Source organism: Cynoglossus semilaevis, chromosome 1 (genome assembly GCF_000523025.1).
Source record: "Cynoglossus semilaevis isolate Cse_v1.0 chromosome 1, Cse_v1.0, whole genome shotgun sequence".
In the NCBI taxonomy this organism is placed as follows: Eukaryota; Metazoa; Chordata; class Actinopteri; order Pleuronectiformes; family Cynoglossidae; genus Cynoglossus; species Cynoglossus semilaevis.
Genome location: NC_024307.1, coordinates 21673571 through 21691059, shown reverse-complemented (window position 1 = coordinate 21691059; position 17489 = coordinate 21673571). Strand labels below are relative to the sequence as shown.

The 17489-nt window shown below is 37.8% G+C and overlaps 4 protein-coding genes across 4 annotated transcripts in view; all 4 read left to right on the top strand.

Moving 5' to 3' along the window:
- Positions 1–814: 814 nt before the first annotated feature.
- Positions 815–2487, top strand: LOC103385397 (nuclear factor 7, ovary-like). Its single transcript, XM_008319268.2, has one exon. The coding sequence runs from the start codon at positions 899–901 to the stop codon at positions 2294–2296; it is 1398 nt and encodes a 465-aa protein (XP_008317490.1). The 5' UTR covers positions 815–898; the 3' UTR covers positions 2297–2487.
- A 2246-nt stretch (positions 2488–4733) lies between these two features.
- On the top strand, positions 4734–6874 carry LOC112487880 (nuclear factor 7, ovary-like). Its single transcript, XM_025061122.1, has one exon. The coding sequence runs from the start codon at positions 4899–4901 to the stop codon at positions 6300–6302; it is 1404 nt and encodes a 467-aa protein (XP_024916890.1). The 5' UTR covers positions 4734–4898; the 3' UTR covers positions 6303–6874.
- Positions 6875–7795: 921 nt separating this feature from the next.
- Positions 7796–12429, top strand: trmt10a (tRNA methyltransferase 10A). Its single transcript, XM_008319004.3, has 7 exons — positions 7796–8245; positions 8910–9084; positions 9236–9307; positions 9562–9636; positions 10408–10557; positions 10640–10745; positions 11967–12429. The coding sequence occupies exons 1-7, from the start codon at positions 8055–8057 to the stop codon at positions 12158–12160; spliced, it is 963 nt and encodes a 320-aa protein (XP_008317226.1). The 5' UTR covers positions 7796–8054; the 3' UTR covers positions 12161–12429.
- A 1879-nt stretch (positions 12430–14308) lies between these two features.
- spata6l (spermatogenesis associated 6-like) overlaps positions 14309–17489 on the top strand; it is a 10388-nt gene continuing 7207 nt past the window's right edge. Inside the window, exons 1-5 of the mRNA XM_008319293.3 lie at positions 14309–14564; positions 15657–15794; positions 15870–15918; positions 16656–16697; positions 16799–16923. Of these exons, the coding sequence (XP_008317515.1) occupies positions 14517–14564; positions 15657–15794; positions 15870–15918; positions 16656–16697; positions 16799–16923 (402 nt within the window). The 5' untranslated portion in view covers positions 14309–14516. The remainder of the gene's footprint in view (positions 14565–15656; positions 15795–15869; positions 15919–16655; positions 16698–16798; positions 16924–17489) is intronic.

Genomic DNA, 17489 nt, shown 5'->3' with positions numbered 1-17489 from the left:
ACTATAACCTGTGGCATCTAGTCCGTTGTACCCTCCAGTCAGGCCACCCCAGCCCCCCAGCTGGTGAACGACAATCCTGCGTACAAGGTCCTTGATATACACCGCTGCCCGGGGATGGCAGTACCTGGACTGGGAGGGGTACCCAGAGGCCCAGAGGTCTCCCATTCTTAGATCTTGAACCCGTCCACACGGCTGTGGAGCATTGGAATCATCAGCAGCGACACCATAAGAGCCCTGATCACCGATGATTCGCTGCCAGATCATTTTCACATACGAGTGGTAACTTGTTTACCTAATCAGTCTCCATGCTCTTGTCCTTCTTGTCTAGTAACTCTGTTCTTGTCTCTCTGTTGGTTTCTCCTTTCTCCAGTCCTCCGCCATTGCCCTTGCCTAGACGCTGTACCTTTTCTATGTGGACCCTCGCCCTCGCCGACTCCGCTGTTTCATCAGCTCCACGGCTCCTGTCTCCACTGCGCAGTGATTGTGGACATTTAAGTTGTTAATAAACTTCTACTTTGGATTGAGTATCTCTCATCCTGCATATCCCTTGTTCTGTCTGATACCAAAATGTGACAAGTTATGCTTATATTTTTCTTTTTTTTTCCCCCTCCACCCACGAGGTTACTTTTGCTTTAACTGCACAAGGTTTAAAAAAAACCACGTTCTAATTGAATCGTGTAAACACCTTTGTAGGAAGGGCTGATGTTTCAACTTTATGAGGATTAACATGCAATAAAGCTGGTCTGTTATGTAAGACTCCTGATCAAAGTCCTCCCTGTTTATAATTTGGATCACACACTTTTGGAAGCGGCAGGTACGTAGAGGACTGACAGGACGACACTGGGAATTTTTGTCCTTTTATCTGTCTTACCCACTGGTTTCTGGTTTGTGATTGACAATGGCTCATCGCTTCGCCAACGATCTCATTTGTCCGGTGTGTTTTGAGATTTTCAAAGATCCTGTGTTGCTGTCGTGCAGCCACAGTTTCTGTAAAAAATGTCTGGACAGTTGGTGGGCGGACAAAGTGGTTTGCACTTGTCCAGTGTGTAATCAAAATCCGAGTGGTGTTCCGGCAAGTAACTTGGTTTTGAAAAACCTCTGTGAAGCCTTGTCAGGAGAACTTTCTGTGAGTGAGGACACCTCTGCGGGATCGGAGGCTCTCTGCAACCTGCACTCGGAGAAACTGAGGCTCTACTGTTTGGACCATCAGCAACCGATGTGTGTCGTCTGTCGTGAGTCCAGAGCACACTTCAACCACAGCTTCAAACCCATCGATGAATGTGCGGATGATTACAGGGACAGTCTCAGGACGTCCTTGAAGCCCTTACAACAAAATCTCAATCTTCTGAGTGAGGCTGAAGTTAAATGGAATCTCACAGCCGAACACATTAAAATGCAGGGACAAAATACAGAGGAGTCGATTAAGGAAGAGTTTCAAAAGCTCCGGTGTTTTCTACAACAAGAAGAAGAATCGAGAATCGCCGCCGTGAGAGCTGAGGCGGAACAAAAGAGCAGCGCGATGAAGAGGACTGTTGAGACTCTGAGCAGGGAGATAAAACGTCTAAAAGACATAGTCGAAGCCACAGAAGAGGAACTGAGAGCCACAGATGTGGAATTCCTCAACAAATACCGGGCTGCATCAGAAAGACTTAACAAACAACCTTTGCTGAAATGTCCAATGCTGACACCTGGTACGTTGATCAATATGACAGAACACGTGGGCAACCTCACCGACAAGGTATGGCAAAAGATGAAGGACATGGTCACTTATAGTCCTGTGATTCTAGACCCAAACACAACGGTACAAGTTGTTAGCAAGGATCTGACAAGTTTAACATACACTAATAACATTAGTCATCTTCCAGAAAACCCAGAAAGGTTTAAAAATTACATCCTATGTCTTGGATCTGAAAGCTTTAACTCTGGGATTCACTATTGGGACGTTGAGGTTGGAAATGATAGAGGATGGTCAGTTGGGTTGATAAAAGATTCTGTCGATAGGAAGGCAGAGCGGCTAACTGGTTACTGGGAATTATGGTTGAAGGACGGTCTGTATAGAGCAAGTTGTCCACCACATATAGAGGAACGTCTGACATTGACGAGACCAATTAGGAAGGTGAGAGTTCACCTGGACTGGGAGGGAGGAAAGCTGAAATTCATCAACCTGGACACAAACACAACCATTTATACCTTCGTACAAACATTCACAGAGAAGCTGTATCCTTTCTTTGACAACAGCTGTCAGACACCACTGAGGATATTACCGGCAAAAGTCAACATGAAATTGACTATATAGTCATCTGACGGTTCTGACATTTTATGTCGTAGAGTTTTGAAACTGTTTCAAACAAAATAAAATCTTTTTTGAAATAACTCATAGTCACATACATTAGATGATAGTTGAATGAAATATGGCAAATGCATTTGTACTGCAATATAAAATATATAATATGTATTATAACTAGAGTATTACAGTGGAACCTCGAGATACGATCTTAATTTGTTATTATGAAGAATAATGCGCAAAATAGAGAGAAAATCAAGAAGTTAACGCAAACACAATACTAATGACTTGCGGGAGATGCGTACGGAAGTGAACATGTGAAGTGAACGAGTGAAGCAGCCTGGGCTGCACCTAGCATCGGTGTCTGTAAGCGCGCTCGTATCTCAAATCGTTACTCGTATCTCGAAGCAAAAATTTGCTCAAAGGCTCGCTCGTATCTTGAAATACTCGTATCTCAAGGTTTCTCTGTATTAAATTATATATTTCTGTAGAGTAGATAGTTTAATATAATGCATTTTATCCAATTAATGCCATAGGACGATTTGTGTTTTATAATATTATATATTAAACTGTAACCATAATGCTGCTTATATTACATTACAATATATATGTATATATATGTAAAAACATATATACATATATGTGTATACATACATATATACATATGTGTGTTTATATATATATGTAGTGAGTGCATTTCACATTTTAAATCATAGCAGTACAACTGACTGTACCAAGTTAACAAGTACAACTTGAACATCTATAATATGTTTTACTGCATGTCTGTAATAAGAAATACTTGTGTGGGTGTGTATTTGAACCAGACAAATTTATGCTTCAATTGTGAGAACTTTTTCTTAGTTTGATATTAGAGAAAATACACAAGTATATTTAGGTATGTGTGAAAGGAAGTGAGGACAAACTCCTATTTAAAGGCTACACTAACTAAGTATTTTTTGTACCATTTAATCAACAAGCACAAAGTACTTTCTTTGTATCACTGCTGTCCATCTGTATCTTTACTTATTCTAATGTATTACATAGCCATCTGTTCAGAATTACCAATCCTCACCAATAGTTCCTTTGTTTTTAGAAATCATTGAAAATATTAAATAAGAATATTGTCACTTACAGTTGGTTTTTTTTATTTCTAATCCTTTGCAGAAACTGATCACTGATTTTTTTTTTCATTTCTAATCCTTTGCAGAAACTGATCAATACAGCGTACGATGTTTTAAATTCAAAATATTTGTGTAAATGTGCAATCCGTTTTTCCTGATTTTGCTGACTGGAAAAATATATATTCATGTGATAACTAATATTTTTGTATTTGAATATATGTTGTTTGTATATGGTAATCAATGGAAATAAAGCTACATTGAATGTTAACCAAATCAACTGCTGAGTGTCTGTATTATTTGCACACATTGTCAGATCAGGTCGTTCTCTTTAAAAGAAAACAACCTGCTCATTTAGAATTAATTAATGCAAAAAATGATATGTATTCGTTCTTGAAGTCGTGCAATAATGAGGGGAAGGACACTGAGAGAAAGTGGAAATGAAAGAGGTTACTTTTTTTAATAATAGAAATTATTTATGACTTATTTGATCTCATGTGGGGAAAAAACAACTTTTTGACGTCTTTGTGATGTACAGTGTTGAAATGATCATCAACATTAAAATCATTTTGCTAAAAAGTCTGTTAGCATTTATTATTAGTTATGGGCAAACTACTTTAAAGATGTTATTAATAACTGCAAGTTATTTCTTACTTCAAATTTTACAAAATTTAGTCTGTATTTTGTCACTGTCTACAAAGATAACAAACATTTACTAGTGCGTAATCTTTTGTCCTTTATCAACCTAACCTGCTGTATATTCTTTTCAGTTCTACTGCCTTGTCCTTGTCCTCGTTCTTTGTCCTGATTCCCCCTGGACCTGATGTCAGACTAATGCCTTGACTTTTCACATTCCTTTTACCTACGTCTGTCCACAAGGTGGGATAATGTTTATTTTGATTTGATTGGTTGTTTGTTTTTGTTTTTCAGAAGCAGGTGGTCTCCTCTAAGTAAGCCATCTTGTATCGGAATGTTTTTCTTTTTTTTTCCCCGTGTTTACCAGATTGCTGTCTAATTAGCTTACAAAATATAACCTCATCGTTACTAGCTGAAAACATTTGTTCCCTTTTTGAGCGATAAAAACTATCATCATTATAAGCACAGAAAGTCACTTTTTACTTTCAATTATTGATTGAAAGTAATTTTTTAAAATATTTTTTCACTTTTTCTCCCCTCCACTCACCAGGTTTCTTTGCTTTTTGCTTTCACTACACATGGTAATAAACGTTCTAATTGAATCGTTTAAACACCAGGTCCTTTGTATGAAGGGCTGATGTTTCAACTTTATGAGGATTAACAGGCAATAAAACTGGTCTGTTGTGTAAGACTCCCGATCAAAGTCCTCCCTGTTTATAAATTGGATCACACACTTCTGGAAGAGGCAGGTACGTAGAGGACCGACAGGACGACACTGGGAATTTTTGTCCTTCTATCTGTCTTTTGTTTTTTTAATAACACTGTTTTGTTTTGTTTTGAGGGTTTTTTTGTGATTGACAATGGCTCATCGCTTCGCCAACGATCTCATTTGTCCGGTGTGTTTTGAGATTTTCAAAGATCCTGTGTTGCTGTCGTGCAGCCACAGTTTCTGTAAAAAATGTCTGGACAGTTGGTGGGCGGACAAAGTGGTTTGCACTTGTCCAGTGTGTAATCAAAATCCGAGTGGTGTTCCGGCAAGTAACTTGGTTTTGAAAAACCTCTGTGAAGCCTTCTCAGGAGAACTTTCTGTGAGTGAGGACACCTCTGCGGGATCGGAGGCTCTCTGCAACCTGCACTCGGAGAAACTGAGGCTCTACTGTTTGGACCATCAGCAACCGGTGTGTGTCGTCTGTCGTGAGTCCAAAGCACACTTCAACCACAGCTTCAAACCCATCGATGAATGTGCGGATGATTACAGGGACAGTCTCAGGACGTCCTTGAAGCCCTTACAACAAAATCTCGATCTTCTGAATCAGGTTAACACCGACTGGAATCTTATACTGAAGCACATTGACATACAGGCACAAGATACAGAGAACATGATCACTAAAGAGTTTCACAAACTCCAGCATTTCCTACAGCAAGAGCAGGAGAAGAGGATCGCTGCAGTGAAAGAGGAGGCAGAACAGAAGCGCTTTATGATGAAGGAGAGGATTGAGGCTCTGAGCAAAGAGATCGAATCCCTGTCTGATGTAGTCAGAGCCACAGAGGAGCAACTAAGAGCCACAGACATCTCATTGCTCAAAAAATACCCGGCTACAACGAAAAGAGTTCAAAATCAATGTCTGCAGCAGGAGCCAAAACTGTCGTTTGGCGTTTTGGTAGATAAGGCAAAGCATTTGGGCAACCTGGCCTACAAGGTATGGAACAAAATGAAAAACATGGTCACTTACACTCCGGTGATTCTTGACCCAAACACTGCTGAGCCTCATCTTGTAATAGGTGCTGATCTGAGGACTGTACTATACAGAACAACAGAAACGGCGCTTGTGAAAAACCCAGAGAGGTTTGATAGATTCATCACAGTCCTGGGATCTGATGGTTTTACCTCTGGGAAGCACAGCTGGGAGGTTGAAGTTAGACACGACGTAAACTGGGCAGTGGGCGTGGTAAAAGCAACCAGCCGAAGGAAGGGAGAGACACTGACAGATTTCTGGGAAATATGGTTCGAGGACAATAAATACAGGGCGTTCGCTCCGTCACATACAGACAGAGTTTTGACTCTACGGCAACACATACAGATCATCAGGGTGACACTGGACTGGGACAGAGGGAAGCTGATCTTCTCAGACCCACTTACAAATACCACCATCTATACATTCTCACACAGGTTCACTGAGGCACTGCTTCCATTCATTAACACTGACAGTGAGACGCCATTGAGAATATTACCGGTGAAAATCAACGTTCAGTTGGACTCGTAGAAAACTGATATGCTGAGATCTTTTATATGCTGAGTTGTTGAGCACTTCAACCTCAGGCTCGTGGACAAGACGTGGTACTGTGAGATTGGATGCAATGATTGTATATAGACCAGATATGTCGCTGTTTTTTCAAAACATTTGAGGTGCACACGGCAAATCAGCTACTGTAGTATTTTTAATAGAAGACAGTACATAGGCAAAGGGAGTACTGGTAAATCAATTTAAAAAATAAATAATAATAATCTGGATGGTAAGCAGTAAGACCAATGTAGTAACCATGTAAGTATTGAATCATGTTGTGCCATATACAACTACATGTATTTAATCAAAGTTGTGCTTAAATTTGTGATTGCTTTTAAACAGCAGAACCACATAGTGTCACTGTGCTCTTTAAAATTGTACTGTAGAATAACTATTGTACATAAACATTCACACACTATTGTCTTCGAACTATTGGAGAAAACGTATTTACGACATCAAATTCTGACTTTTTACAATATGAAATCATGACTGTTTTATTCAACATTTATGACTGGGATTCACAAATTGTTACAATGTGTTTTTTTATTCACTTGCCGGCAAAATTAATGATCAATAATGATTTATGAACTGCCATTAAATCATGATATACATTTACATTTTTACAAGAACATTTGTTTCTTTGTTAGACTCCTAAATTACCTGCACAGTTTAGTCATTGCTCTTATCATCAAAATACCAGATCATCAAAAATGCCTCCGAGTTCTTTGTGATGATTATTTTCACCTGACTGACGATGTTAAATAGTTTTAACTAACACAGGGGGGCAGTGTTGCTTAGACAATGAGACGAGCTGCATGTAGTTCAGATTCTCAATCAGGTGCCTCACGACCACATACATTAAAATCAACTTATTGATATTTGTTGGTGAATTTGTGAGTTAAATATTTTGTTAAAATAAATCACACGCGTCAGGGCACGTTTCCATCAACAACAGATCAAAAATAGCGTATTGCATACGCATAAAAACTTTTTTTGACAGTTTTCTGGAGAAATACATTTTCTGCCATACCGTACTTTCATATATATTCTAACTAGTTTCCTTAAATATAAATTAAAAAGCTGTTTTGACAAACTCGTTAATTTGATGTTTTTTAAAGGACAAATAATGTTATAAACATTTATTTTTAATGAAGTAAAACCACTATTTATAATCGAGAATTGAAAAATCGTTGTTAGAAAACATCTTTTACTGACAATATGAAATACAGGTTTTTTGTGTTTTTACGGAATAGCCTAAAATAATTAAAGAAAGAAAAATAAATATACAATACATTTCATTGTATATATTTAAGATAATTACATTTCCCTTATATTGTGTATATATTGTTTTTTATGTCCTTATATCTCACGGTTTGATACAAATACATTATCTGTAATTCTCAACAAGCCAAATTATTCTTCGTATCGCTGTTTTCAATGCGAGAATACAAAACAACAGACTTCCGGTGGCGTTTGAACGCACCAGTCGCGATTTAAAGACGTCACACTGGCGTCTCTTTCGTAGGTTCTACATGTGTAAAAGCTGAGTGGGAGAATTTGTTTGTTTACTCGCTTAAACTGTGTTTTGAAATTTCCATTTTTAAGGGTCCAGATAGAGACAAGTGTTGAGAAGGACAGGCGGTGAAAAATAAGGACTCGCGCCAAGTACAACACATTAAAACGTGTTAAATGTAGCTACTTGACAGGACACCTGTGTTCAATACACATACGATGGCTGATACAGAGACAAATGATACGAAGAAAAGCGACTCTGCGACGAAGCAGCCGCAATGTGCTAATGGAGCTAACGGAAACAACAACAACAAGGTGGACAATGAAGCCGAAAACCAAACGAAGTCCAAGAGACAAATGAAGAAGCTGCTGAAGCAGCAGAAATGGGAAGAGGAGAGAGAGCTGAGGAAGTAAGTATGGTTTTTAGAATTTCGAAATAAATAAAAGTAGTTTCCTTTAGGTTAAAGACTAATTTCATTGGCATTTTGGGAACCTTTGTTTTGATTTGCAACTTTTATGTTAATACCACTGTAACGTACGGCTGTTTAGGTTGATTAACGCATCATAATTCCTGAATTTAATTTAAAAATAATTGAATTTCCAAAATAGTTTTTTTTATTAATATAAAAGCAAATGCTTGCACATTTTCCTTTTTGAAAATAGTTTTTTTGATTAATATAAAAGCAAATGCTTGCACATGGAAATTATAAACGGAGTACTAATTTAAATGTATCTTATTAAACTGCTTTATTGAATTTAACTTAACTAACATTTTGTTGTTTCTTCAGTTCAGTTGTAGTTCAAGTTGTAGTCCAGGCATAGGCAAACTAAACTTTTCCAAATTGTATTTCCCTGCAATACCCACGTTCCCCCAATAGATGGTGTAGAAATTGTTAAAAGCATTCTAGTCTTTGTGCAATACTTTTACATGTCATTTAACTTAGTTCACACAAATGCTCCATCTATCTGCTCCTGACCCGCCCCCCGTTTAACTTTAAGACCAGTTGTGGCCTGCAGGTCAAAAAAAATTGTGCCCACGCCTAAGCTGAAGTCACTTTTCTTACTCCACTGCAGACAGCGTCGCAAGGAGCGAAAGCAACAACGTCGTCTGCAGAGGCAGAACCGTGACGATGAAGAGCAGCTTGAGGGTGACGCCCAAAATCCTAAGAAGCGTCTACGCCGTGAGGTGACGCCCAGCCCCTTGAGGCTGGTGGTGGACTGCAGCTTTGACAGCCTGATGCTGATGAAGGTGAGCGGCTGGTTGAATCGTAAACAAAAGTCACGTGATTCCTTGTGTTTAATGAGTGTTTGTTCAGAGGTCGACAAAAGCTCCTAATGCCAAAGAAAAGGTTTTACAAGAAATAATTAAAATTGTTGCACTAATGACGTTGTCTGTGCAGGACGTGCGCAAGCTTCACAAACAGATCCAGCGGTGCTACGCCGAGAACAGACGAGCTCTTCATCCAGTGCAGGTCGGTAAATAGGTCAAGACCTAGTTCTGAAAGTGAATTATTTGTGACACAACAAAATGTGACCTCTGCTTTTAACCCATCACCAAAGTGAACAGTGGGTAGGGACGGTGCAGTGCTCAGAGCACCTCAGTGGTAACTTGGCAGCTGGTGGACTTGAACCTGAAGTCCACTTCCTTAACCACTAAGCCACCACTGCCAATGTTCCTGACTGATTGACTGATTGACTGATTGTCCGTGTGGTTTTCCTTCCTCAGTTTCATCTGACCAGTCTGGGCGGGCAGCTGAAACAGAGCCTGGATGAAAGAGACAAAGGATGGGTCAACTGGAAGGTAAGTCCTCATCATTGATCGTTTGGGAAGAAAAATTTTGATTTGGTCTTACTTTGTTTACTAAAGTTTTTTAATTTTGCTTTGTAGTGTTAATATGGGTAATACCATATTTAAACTATTTTCATTTGATTAGTCATCATGACACAAATGACATTAGTGTTTTAGTGTATGTGTATATATGTATACATATATACAGTATAAATGTATGTATGTATGTATGCATTTTGTGTGTTTGTGTACATAAGTCTTTTTCCTTTTCTATGTCCTTCACCTTAACGCAGTTTAGTCAAGATCAGACATGGGCAAACTAGGGCCCGGGGGCCAGATGCGGCTCGTTTAGATTTGTAATCCGGCCGCCAAACATGTCCAAATTATTTATTTGGTTTGTATTGTGATTATACTTCTGCCTTTTCCCTGCAGTGCCCACATTTTCCCTATAGATGGCGTAGAGAAGGCTGAAAATACATTTTAGCATTTTAGCCTTTATGCATGACTTTTCCATGTCATTTATTTTAGTTCACACGAATACTCCATCTATCTGCTCCTGACCGGCCCCCTGTTCAATTTTAGGACCAATTGTGGCCCGCGGGTCAAAACGTTTGCCCACGTCTGGTCAAGATGGAGTTAGGAGTGAAGTTCAAAAGCCAATTATTCCTTTAAATGTTTTTTCTAATAGTCCCGCTTCATGTCAGTGTTACGTGTCGCTGACAAAACGCGTTTTACCTTTGAAACGTTTATTTCTGAATAATCGTAACCTGTGTGTGTTCATAGGAGATCAACATTGAAACTGCTCACTACAGTGAACTTATAGCTAAGGAGGAGCTGGTCTGCCTGACATCAGACTCTCCCAATGTCCTGGAGGAACTGGATCAGAAAAAGGCCTACGTGATCGGAGGACTGGTGGACCACAACCATCATAAGGTCTGTCCTACTTCAGGAGCGTCTCGTTTCGCAGGACTACGCGGTTTTCAATGGTACCTTTTCATGTGCGTCTTTATTACAGGGGATCACCTTTGAGAAGGCCAAAGAGCTCGGAATCGAACACGCTCAGCTTCCCCTGAGCAGCTTCGTCAAGATGAACAGTCGAAAGGTTCTGGCAGTTAACCATGGTAAGTTCAACAGACGGGCCACGTCACAGGTTTACTCTTAACTTTTTTTCTTTGTTGGGTTGATGCTGCAGTAACTGCCTATCAACACAATATCAATACATTCCTGAATATATCATCAGTTAGTATTTTCATTATACATATATGTTTACATATACATAAATATACACGTATATGCATGCTGTATATATACAAATATGTGCATATGTGTATATTTATATGTATACATACATACACATATATATATATATATGTGTGTATATTTATGCACTGTATGTGTATATATGTATAGTTTTACAATAAGGAACTTTAAAAAAGATTAAAAAAGGTTCCTCAATATTTCCTAAATATTTCTTTTGTACATTACCAAAAACGTCCTTATAATGTAATAATCTCATTTTGATGGTGAAATGAATAGTATAGTATATTTACAAAATAAATAAAATAAATATAATTTTTTTTTTTTTTTCGAGTACTAGGGCCACATTAAAAATAAAATGAGATTATAGTTATAACATTTTGAGGAAAGAAGTTGTAATTTTTATGTGAATAAAGTGGTAATATTAGTATCACCAGCATGAAGATTTCTTTTTTACTTTAAAAATTCATCAAGTGGGCCAGGTTGAACCACCCAGCAGGCCGATTTTGGCCCACGGGCCGTATGTTTGACACCCCTGATCTAAACGTTCAACTTTATACCCGTAAAATTATAACTTCATTCTCATAAATGAACAAGCTTTTACTGATTACCGTACAATTTTTTTTCTTCTTCTTCATAAAATTACAAAATTATTCTCGAAACATTGGGTTTTGATGGACCATAGTCCTAGTTGCCTGTAAACAACTGTTCTCTCTGCCTTCTCTCCTGATTCCAGTGGGTGTGTTTGAGCAGACGTGCTGCGCTTTGTCTCACAGGCTGGCACCTGATATTAACATAGAACAAGAGTCACAAACATGTAATTTTCACTCTATTCTGGTCTGAAAGCCTTGTTTCCATTGTGTGCTTTGATCACATGTAAATAACACTGTCTGAATGCTCGATTTGATTGGCTGATTAGCGTTGCATGAAAAGAGGAACGCTGTGGTGGAGAGGCTAACTTCAGTATTTAATCAGCCACAGCTTGAATCTGCTTTTTTTTGTTAAGAAAAAAACACAAGATGACAGTGACACCTAGTGTCCATTTATGTCTTTTTCTATCTCTCTTTGATGTCGGTCTCCTGCAGTGTTTGAGATCATCTTGGCGTATTTGGAGAAGGGCAACTGGAAGGATGCATTCTTTACCGTCCTGCCTCAGAGGAAAGGAGCTGTGGCCATCGGCCAAGAAGGAGCTAACGCCGCAAAGAAAGAAGACGACGACGATGACTCAGACTCCGATTCAGACCCAGACTCATCAGAGCAAACTGAGAAAAGAACTTGATTCCAAGCATGGGGGACATAAAATCCACTATTTTATGCTTCTTTCTTTCTGACATCGAATTTTTTTTTAAATGTATTTATTTAGAAATTCAACATTTTCCCAATATAAACACTCACCTTAGCTCAAATGCTAAGTTAAAGTGGCTATTTCTGTTCTGCTACAAGTATGGTAAAATATCACTTTTCTTCCAGTATGAAACCACAAGCTACAGCTGTAACCAGGTGACTAACAGGTTTGACCAAAGAGAAAGTAAAAACACCATCCTTGAATGTCCCTGAAGTCGTGAGATTCTTTGGAATTTTGCCGTGAGGTGATGTTTTTGAGAAATTTTGAGTTTTAACTTTGGTCTGTTGATATCGGTCCTCCATACTGGTGACATTACATGGACTGATCTGACCAGACTTGGCAAGTGTTACTGTCTACGCCAGGGGTAACCAACATCGTACCCCCTGTGGACTACCTGGTGCCCATGGGGTATGTTCCAGAAATCAAACTAGTCAATAAGAGGGTCATACAATAGTAGACACTCTTCTGAGTGACTACTATTGTATGTCCCAGAACTTAGTATTATTACATTGTTCAGGAGGTCTGTATCAAAAGTAGCTCTTCGTATCATTAAGTACCCTTGAAGTAGCTCTCCGTTTCAAAAAGGTTGGTGACCCATGGTCTACAGGTCCGCACAATGCAAACAAATTGGTTTAGTTTGCTTATTTTTTTAGTTTTTGCATTTTTTTAAACAACCTTTTAATAGTTGTGCCATGAAGTTGACAAGAACATGTTGGCAAACAAAAAACCTGTCCTTCGCTTCATATTGACATCTTCGTCCCCTCAGTTGATGCAGATGATGCTGCACCCCCATGATATAGGACTTGTGATCTTGAGACTACGGAGGATGCTTGCAGCCAGTGAAGTAAGGTAAAAGAATGTTGGAGACGATTTTAGCCTCATGCCATGGCTCAGCTGGTAGTAGCCATCAGGAGATGGAGGCTTGAGTGGTGAAGTGGTGCAGAAAACCACACGGACAATCGGTCAACCAATCAGGAACATTGGCAGGGGTGGCTTAGTGGTTAAGGAAGAAGACTTCGGTCCGGACGGCTTCAGGTTTGAGCATGGCCCCCGTCCCCACACACTGCTCCCCAGGCGCTTAAAGCTGCCCACTGTTCACTTTGGTGATGGGTTAAAAGCAGAGGTCACATTTGGTTGTGTGTGCAGTGGTGTGCAGTGTCAAGTAGTTCACTTTCCTTTTCTTTCCTATTGCTGTTGACTTACATTACCCCTGGGCTTATTGTAATGGAGTTGTTGACAAGTAGATGTAGATGTAAATTACAGTTTAAAGCAAACACAGGCATATTGTCCCACCTGACCTTTACCTGAATGCAGGTAATCATTTTCAGTTTGATTTATTTGTAGTCTAAATAATTAAAATGTATTATTATTATTATTATTCTTTGCCTTTTCTATAAAAAAAAGGCATCTCGCAGCAAAATTGTTGTTTTTTTCCCCACTTGTGTACAGAGACATAAGTAATACAGCTAAAATAGTCGTACTCTAAAAAGTTACTTTTTAATTTTAGTACTAGGCGTTACATTTTATAGTTTCTATGATTTATTTTGTTTTTCTTTCTTTTACTCCAACTAGGGTTGTCAATTCACAGATTTTTTTCCAATAGTTTGACTCCAACCTAAATTTAAGTAGATGTATATTTGGTTGAGATGTGGACACGGAAAACATGTATTATTTATTTATATTTTTATTTATTTATAAAAGTTGTAAATATATATCATATATTGACACATGGAAAACATCTATTATTTATTTATATTTTTTAGTGCAAAATAACAAAATGAACTAAAATAAATATACGCTTAACTTAAAATTGTATAAACTAATAGAAACAATTGAAAGCAGAACATTCCTGTAATTTGGTTAATAAAAGTTGTAAATATATATCATATATATAAATATGTGCCTTAAAGGGCATCACTGTCGGCTACAGTTGAAGAAAAAAAAGATTAAACTCAAAAACTCAATGCTACATTATATAGCTACAGTTGAAGAAGAAAAAAGATTAAACGCATGAACTCAAAAACTCAATGCTACATTATATGGAGACAGCATATATACAGTATATGATAGAAATATTTTAATATTATTATTAGCCTTTATCCTATATTTTCAATTGTTCATTAAAAAAAGTCCTACATCCGACAGACTACACGCCACCAGGGGGAAAGGTTTGAGTGAGAACCAAACAGTTACGTTTACCTTACCGGAAGTTGTCGTATCCGCGGCAACGAGTGAAGGGACTTGAAAACTGTCCTTCTTTTTGTATTTAAGTTTCACGGTGAACAATCCAATGTCGCCAAAAGCACTTAAAGTGGTGGTGGAGATAAAGTTCAGAGCGGTAAGAATCTTTTATTCTCTTTCCAGTCGACGTTAAACTTCATTTTTAATCAAATAGAACATGGCGTGTTGTATTTCAGTGCCAATGTATTAAATGTCCGTCATTTTGTTTTTTAAAAAATTAAACGGAACGCATTTACAAGCAGGTGACAAATGACGCATATAATTTTTTAGGCCAAATCTATGACGTAAGACGATGCATTTTTTAAGTACCTAAACGAGAAACTAGTAAACAAAAGTAAAGGTAAAATAGGCATGTCAAATATAAGCTCTAAATAGGTTAATTTAATATAAATTCTTATATATACATAAGAATTATATATAATTATTATATATAATTTAGTAATTGTAATATACCTTTTTAAAATTAATTAAAACTTTTATTAATCTTGTTCATCTCTGTGCTTTCATGGATATGCGCATATCTTAATGTTAATTTCACTAATTTGTGGTTTATTCAAAAAACAACAACAACAATAAACTGTATTGGTCCCAGTTATGACCATTTGCTCAACAAAAACAGGGTTTTTAATCATTTAGTCATTATTTCATTTGATTTACATTTCCCTTATTCTAACCAGATTTTTAAAAATCCATGAGATTAAGGTACCAACAAGGGTGAGTTGGTCTAGAGGTCAGCAATAAAATACAAATACATAACTATTTGTTATGGTACTGTGCTGTTTCTTAAATTATTTTAAACACTACATAAACAATTTAGCTAAAATGCTCAATTCAGGAAGTTTCCTGCCGTTATTTATATTTAGTTCTTCTCTTTTAAACAAAGGGAGAACAATGGTAACTTCCCACATTTCCAGGATTTTATTTCTAATCAAACTCTGCTTTGTTCACATATAAAACACTAAATACAGCATGAATTAATTTGATTAAAAATTAGACTTACATTACACTTTTTTCAACTTTGGTTCAACTGTGGAAAAACATTTACATCTTATACCCATGTGATTCTTTGATTCTTCCTCTGCTTCTTTCTAAACCCACCACATCAGCAAATGAATAATAATGTACCTCTGGTTCTTCCTAAGGTCACCACATCAGCAAATGAATAATAATGTTTTTTTTTCCCACCCAGGTCTCCTGTCCCGGAGTTCATCTTCCCACCAAAGATGACGTTTACCTGGGCACGTGCTTCATGGGGCAGTACCGTCAGTCAGAATGTCTTCCTGCTGTCTTCCCGCTGCTGTTTCACGAGAAGATGACATTTGAAAAGGCAGGCTGAAACTTGCACATGTCGTAACGTGCGACACATTAATAATATTTGTTACAAAATTTTTTTTTTTTCCAGATTTTTCTTGACGCTGTGGATCCAGGAGACATAGCTGTCATGCTTGAGTGTGAGTTTAATTTCATTTTACACAGACATTTGTGGCAGATGTTTCAGTTATTTTTTTTTTTTTTAGCCAACATGTCATTACAGTATATGTGAGCATTGCATGACAAAACGTACATGATGTTCAATGATTTCAATGATTTTCTTCGTATCACAACAACAATCAATATATGACTGAACCAACTTTGTCTGAGCTGGTGACCTTTCAAATATATAGAGACAATACACATGTAATTTGAGAACTCATTTACTCTAAACATTCAAGTCATGCTGGGTCACATTACTTTTTAAAAAATACATAATTTCCCAGTACACTTAATATGAATTTTTTCAGTAGTAGGTGTAAAATTTGGCTTTTTTGCTGTATAAAAACATGACCTATTGAAAATTTATGGAAAAGAATATGATCACAATTCACTGCTTAAAATCAGTTTACCCATGTTTACTGTTGGGTTTGTTGGAAAGAGACAGATCTAAAATCTATCGTTTTAAATAATACATATGGAAGACTGCGAGGTACTACGAAGTACTAGGACGACATTGGAGGTGAAAAAAATGAGAGAGAAATGTGGGAGCTGTATATTATATCACTAATCAATATTTCAGGTTTGATTTCTTTGGTCTGGTTGTCACAGTAACGTTAAGGTACATGTCATGTGTAAAGGTAAAATATGGTGTTTAGGTACATGTCATGTGTAAAGGTAAAATTTAAAAAAAATTTTTATTGATTTTTCTTCCCAGATGAGATGGTCAGGGTTGAACTAGTGCAGGTGACCCCTCCTGGTGAGATACTGCATTTTACTGTATATGTACACGGTTAATATATTTAATGCTGTTCTTCTTGTTACTCAGGTGTGGGTGTTTTTCTGTTTTGTTTTTTGCAGTGGGAGACACTTTGGCCTATTTTGAGGAAGATGCTCGAAAGTTCTTGTTTCCGGAACCCAGGCTGGTTCCTTCCTTCTCTGGAGTGGACCAAGAAGTTCTGATGACCCGAGCCCCTTACTTTCCAGTGGGTTCCACTTTTTTATACATTACCTTAAAGCAGTGGCTGTCAATTATTATCCGTCATGCCCCTCCTTGGAGACAGAAATGTTTTCATGCCCCCCCGACCCACATCCCCGCTAATTGAAATACTGTTGAGATCATGTTAACATGTATATTTTTATCTGTACAAACCACTGTATGAGTTGCTGCCACCTAGTGACTGGAGGCTTGTTATCATTCAAGCATTACAGCAGTGGTACACTTATGTCCAGCGTGCCATATTTCATTAGAAACCCCTTATGGCCCCCCTGGCACCTCACCACAGCCCCTCAAGGGGGCCCGCCCCACTATTTGAGAAGTACTGCCTTAAAGAGAAACTTTCAGTGTGTATATACATTTTTCATAAAATACACAATGAATAGTAAGTCTTCTTGTAGTTGGCTTATTTTGTCTATTTTATTTTGTCTTTTGTCTTTGATCTTACACTAGCCCATCTGGTAGCTATCAGCTAAGTATGCTAATTTACCTAATAACATAAGGGACATACATTTTATGTTCAGTTGTGGAAATTTTGACCAATGTTGGACCGAT